This window comes from Buceros rhinoceros, unplaced genomic scaffold (genome assembly GCF_000710305.1).
Source record: "Buceros rhinoceros silvestris isolate BGI_N320 unplaced genomic scaffold, ASM71030v1 scaffold20873, whole genome shotgun sequence".
NCBI classification, from domain to species: Eukaryota; Metazoa; Chordata; class Aves; order Bucerotiformes; family Bucerotidae; genus Buceros; species Buceros rhinoceros.
In genome coordinates, this window is record NW_010403522.1 from 14,766 (window position 1) to 20,049 (window position 5,284).

At 45.6% G+C, this 5,284-nt stretch overlaps 1 protein-coding gene across 1 annotated transcript in view; it reads left to right on the forward strand.

Annotated features, from left to right (window-relative positions):
* Nucleotides 1-3,770, forward strand: part of KCNMB4 (potassium large conductance calcium-activated channel, subfamily M, beta member 4) — a gene marked incomplete at its 5' end in the record, with an annotated part of 11,577 nt that extends 7,807 nt beyond the window's left edge. Inside the window, one exon of the mRNA XM_010133050.1 lies at nt 3,602-3,770. Within this exon, the coding sequence (XP_010131352.1) occupies nt 3,602-3,770 (169 nt within the window). The remainder of the gene's footprint in view (nt 1-3,601) is intronic.
* Between the last annotated feature and the right edge of the window lie 1,514 nt (nt 3,771-5,284).

Here is a 5,284-nt window from a genome sequence, read left to right on the forward strand (position 1 = left end):
AGTGTTAGGGTTGATGAGGCTGGCGTCGCAAGGCCGCAGCAGACGTGTGGCTGCCTGTCCCCTGCTCCTTGGGCTGCTCTTGCCCTGGACTTGCAAGTCCAGTATAACCCACGTGCTGCTGGGGTGTTTTTCCTTTTCAGGTTGTGTTGGGCAGCTCAGCTGCATGGGCTCCCCGCCGGCAACAGCCCTGGGCCATGGCAGCAGGGCAGCGGCTCAGCTCTTGTGCTCTTGTGAAGGTGCAGCAGGGCTGATTTTGCCTCCTCGCTTCAGAAGCTGTTATTTGCAATTTCAGCACCAAAAAGCAGAGGTAAAAGGAGTTATCTTGTAAAGTAAAATAGTAAGAATTTTCTTTCTAAATAACCCCTTTCCATGTATTTCTTTCTGCTGTAAAAACTACTTCTCAGTGGGACCCTCTGCCGTAACTTCGAGAGTTACACCCTTTAAGCTGTTTTCAAGAGCACTTGCCATAACTCCTGTCAGCTCTAGGGATGGATCTGCAAGGCAGGGCTTTTCAACAGGGCACTGCCAAGCCCAGGCTCCCACCCTCTGCTGCCTCCTCCCGCTGCCCCAGCACTCCTCAGTGCTCTCCCCTACACCCTGCAATGTCCTCACACAGGTCAGCATATGCAGGAAAGAGAAGCTGGTTCTGACATGAGAGGGAAGGAATCATACACGAACTGAAAGAAATGGCATTATGTGATGCCAAAATTGATCTCGATAAGTTTCCATGGGCTGTTACAGGCAGATAACTAGGACATTGTCATCCAGCAGCGTGCTGTCTACCTGACAGCTGTGCTGTCTGCCTTTATTAGCTTTTCTCATTCACTCCTGGGGTCCAGCAGCACTCATCTGCACGGCAAAGTTATTTTGGGATAAGATGAAGAGCAGCTGCAAGCATGGCAGTTCTTCCAGAATAACCACGCTGATCAAACCAAGTAGGAGCAAAACTGAGTGAGATGTATCCCACCATTTTTTGGCACCGAGGGTCAGTACTGAGAGGCTACATCTCAAAGGGACCCTCAGCTTTTCTGTGAGCTCAGTCCATCCAGGAGTGCTTCTCCCTCCTCTCGACTGAAGAAGAGTGTTCAGTGTCTCAAATGTCGTGCCAACAGTCATTTAATGACGTGTTTTTGGGGGACCTAGCCATGACTCGATGCGCTGTCTGAACAGACGCTGTGAGCAGTTGACAGTGGATTGCTGCACACCTTCTGCCATATGGGAATTGCACAGGGACTCTTGCTGTAGCTAAGAATAACAGTAATATCCAGCTGAACCCAAACCTCATCCTGAGGCTTCCTTAAAGGCCTCTGTAATCTCTGACTCTTTTCTGAAAGGGAAGCTCTTTCAAATTACCAAGTTGCAAGAGTTACAGTCTCACCTACAATGAGTTTTGGGCATTCATTTCTCCCTCCTTTGGTACAGGTGTTTTTCAAAATATCTAAGATTCAGTCAAGAGGATTTCTTGGTCTCCCCAGTCGCACTTTCTTTTCTTTAACTGAATCAAGTTCTCTAGTTCGTGTGCTTGCCATTTATTTTTGAACTTTTCAATTAGTATCCACTTTGGAAAAATACTTAAAATTCAATGTCACTAGTAAGCTGAGAGCTAAGAGGATTGAATGCTGCCTGCTTGTGGCCTCCTTGCCAATTAGCACTCTGTTATGCACAGGTGATGATACAGTAAATATGAGGGAAGCAGTACTATAGCTCCCGTGAAAGGGTTTTACTGTCATTACGGGTGCTGTCATTTATATGGTATAGGCTGGTGAGTTTGTGTGCATAAAGTTGATACTATTTTATTCAATTTAAGATCTCCACATGTGCCTGATTATGTGTCTGGAGGATTTTTGTTGAGCAGACTTCATGTGTTCCACTATTGAATACACCTGGGTTTCTTTTGATCATTTTTTTACGTTGCTGAATTTCAACTTTTTTATATAGCTGAGCTGCTCAGAATCAGAGTCTTATTCTGCTCCTTACTACGCAAATAAAGAGAGACGTGCAGTGCCAACTTGCATGGTGCAGAGGAACCTCCAAACAGCAAACAAAACACAGGTGCAATCAAATCAGAGATCGGCTGTAGCCTGGTGGTCTGGCTCCGCCAGCTCCTTGACTACGGATAAAACCCTGTAGATTCACAGACATCTCCATCATCTAACTTCTCAGCAAAGGAAAATTAGTTTCTTCTTGTTTCCCCTACAGGGAATGTTTTCTTAGTGCTGCTTTCGGATCAGGATGAAGCTGCTGGGGGAGAGACAGCACAGTCATCTGTTCCCATGTGCCACTGCATTAGGAGAGCTTAATTCCCTGGACCCAGGTGGATGCGCCTGGGTTGCCAGGATTTTAGGCTGTGAGGTTTGTTGCTCCAAGGAGCATTGGCTAGCATTGATGAAGCAGTGTGGGATGGGAGTGTTCAATGTGAGGACCGGTAAGAGTCAAGACTATATATATTTTCCTATTTAGAAAAAATCCCGCTTGCTTCCTTTGCAGATAGTTTTCCAGCAGCCTGTGTGTCTCTGGCTGTAGACGGGAAAACAGCAAAAATGTGCAGATGCCATGAGACTGGTTTAATAACTGTTAAACTACAGGGTGAGCAGAAAGATCCAGAGCTGAGGAAAACCTGCCATCAGATTTCCCAACCAGCTTCCCAGACTTGGAAAAGGCAGATGGACATCTGGTCTTTCAGACTGCAGCATGGCTGAATTTCCCGACCTCTTTAGATGCCCCTCCTTGCTATTCCCCTCCTTCCTCTGTTTGCCTTTGGAAAGGCATTAATTTGCCATGGACTGAAATGTGACTGTGTGTTAGATGCTGTTGGAGGGACATGGGGAGCCTTCAAGGGAGGCTCCCCAGAGTGTCCCTGTGGCAGTGTACTCAGCGTCCACTGAACAGCTGGTGTTTGCAGTACCAAATCACAGCTTATTGCTGAAGTAGCCTCTGCAGGGAAGTTGAGTCAGGAGCCTCTGGCACCCCGGGCTAGACAGGAGTCCTCCTGAGGGTAGTTCCTGTGCAGACTCCTGCCTGCTGGTGTATCTGAGACACCAGCAGTGCAACTCTCAGGATGGGGACTCGCTCTACATTCAGACCCAGACCCAGACCACAGCCAGAGCTTCGTCAAGAGCTTCTATGAAGCTCTATGGACACATCAGGGCTCAAAACTAAAAGGGAAGCTTTAATTGCACTTTGAACTCCTTGCACAGTGCCTGATGCCATTTGAGGTAGATATGTGCAACTGCTGTCTGCTATTATGTTTTTGCTGGAATGGTTTTTCAATCCACAGTGTCATATTGTATCTCTCTGTTTGTGATGACCGCAACCCTTGGAAGACCTTAAGTTCCTAAAGGTTTTTTTTTTTTTAATCTGAATGAACTTGTTAGCCTGCAAGTTGAACTTGCAAGTGGTAAGCCCTCATGGCCTGCCATGAGTGCTGGTGATATACAGGCAAATGAAAGCAGTGAATTAAATGGTCCACTTAATAATTTTCTAACACTGTTGCAAATAAAACATCTTTATTGCTTCCACGGGGGATGCTTTCTACTTATGATGAATTGATGATGTCAAGTTGATTTATATTTCCTCCCTCTTCTGTTCCTCCTCTTTGCAGGCCAGATGATGTGATGCTGAAGCGCACCCATGATGAGACTGTTCTCTTGCACTGCTTCCTCTGGCCTCTGGTTACGTTCTTGGTTGGAGTCCTCATCGTAGTCCTGACCATCTGTGCCAAGAGCTTGGCTGTCAGGGCAGAGGCAATAAAAAAGAAGAAGCATTTGTAAATGGCAAAGGTCCTGATGGAAAAGAAAAACCTGCAAGAAAGTCTCAAGTGAGGCAACTTGACATACCTGCAGATCTGCTGGGCACCTTTTTCCACTGTCTCATCTGATGGTGAAGTTGCTTTTGCCTCAGGATTATTCTTGGGAGACTGCCCCATGAAATTCCACCTGATTGCTTCTCCTGCTGTGACAGTAAATAAGCATATTCTACCAAAAAATCTACACTGCACCAAAAATGCTGTGCGCTGTTAGTCCTGAACAACAGCTACCCAGGTCCTAGCGATATTGAGACGGTTTATAAAAACCCTTGATGTGGCTCATTTCATCTCTACAAAGTGATCTTTACTATCGTTTAATATAAAATATTTACTTTATGATTGACTGTATTTCCAAAATAATAAAGTTTGATTGTTTGGGGTTTTTTTAACCTTTGTTTTGTTTTTTAAAAAAGCTTTTGTTGTTGTTGTTTTTTTTTCTGTTTAGAACTTCATTTTAAAATTCAAACTTTAACTTCTGTCTAGATGAAATCCTTCATTATCACCTGTTCATTGTGAAGAAATGTAGAAACCTGTCAGAAATACTTCTCCAAAAAAGGAACAATTATTGGGAAAGGTGATTAAATACTGGATCTAATTTTATTGCCTCAGTGGTATTCAATCCCTACAGTTTTTCTTGCTCCCTCTTGGTTATCCTCTTCACCAAAATGGTCTCAGGCTGTAAGGAGCAGGGCTTTTGCGTGGTTTTACATGAATATGTTTTACCAGCAATTTTTCCAAATAGTGGAGTGCCTGGGTTTTTTCCAAGGGCAGCCTGTGAGCTGTGGTGTGATGCATGTCACCAGGCTCCAGGGATGGATGGCCAGAGAGGGACCTCTTCGTAGAGCTGTGGGTATTTGATGCTGAACTGCCCATCCCGGTCACACCAGTTCCATGCAGGGTCCCCCCAGGGGGATGTTCCAGAAAGTTTAGGGAGGCTGGGCATGAAACCTTGCTGGGTTGCCTGTCTCTGCTTGTCCCAGCTCCTTGCTGTGTATGACGGGAGTACCAGCCCTAAGTTCACTTGCTCAGTGCAGCTTTCTGTATTTCTGGCAGACTGAGCACAGTCATTGCATGATCTAGGCAGGAGCTCAGACCACAGTAGCTTCATGGTCCCATCCTTGCCCCCTCAGGGCCATGCACCCCTGGGACCAGCTGAGTGGCTTTGCAGGGCTGGCACACAGTGCGGAAGAAAAGCCATGTGACTCAGTCAGCAAAGTGAGTCCCTCACTATGTGATTACTGGCAAAGCATTTTAATCTACATTAATGATTCTGCAATTCTGACCATACTGCTCATTGTACTAATCTCTGATATTCTTAGTATTATGTTTAAATACCTTGCGTTTCATTGTGCTTTTAACACACAGGGGAGGTATTTCCTGAGGATGAGAAAAGTGCTAGATTTGAAAGCCTAAAAGCTTTGTTGGCACAAGGCACAGTGACAAACCTGCTTGTACTGGCCAGTCTCCTCCTCAGATTAA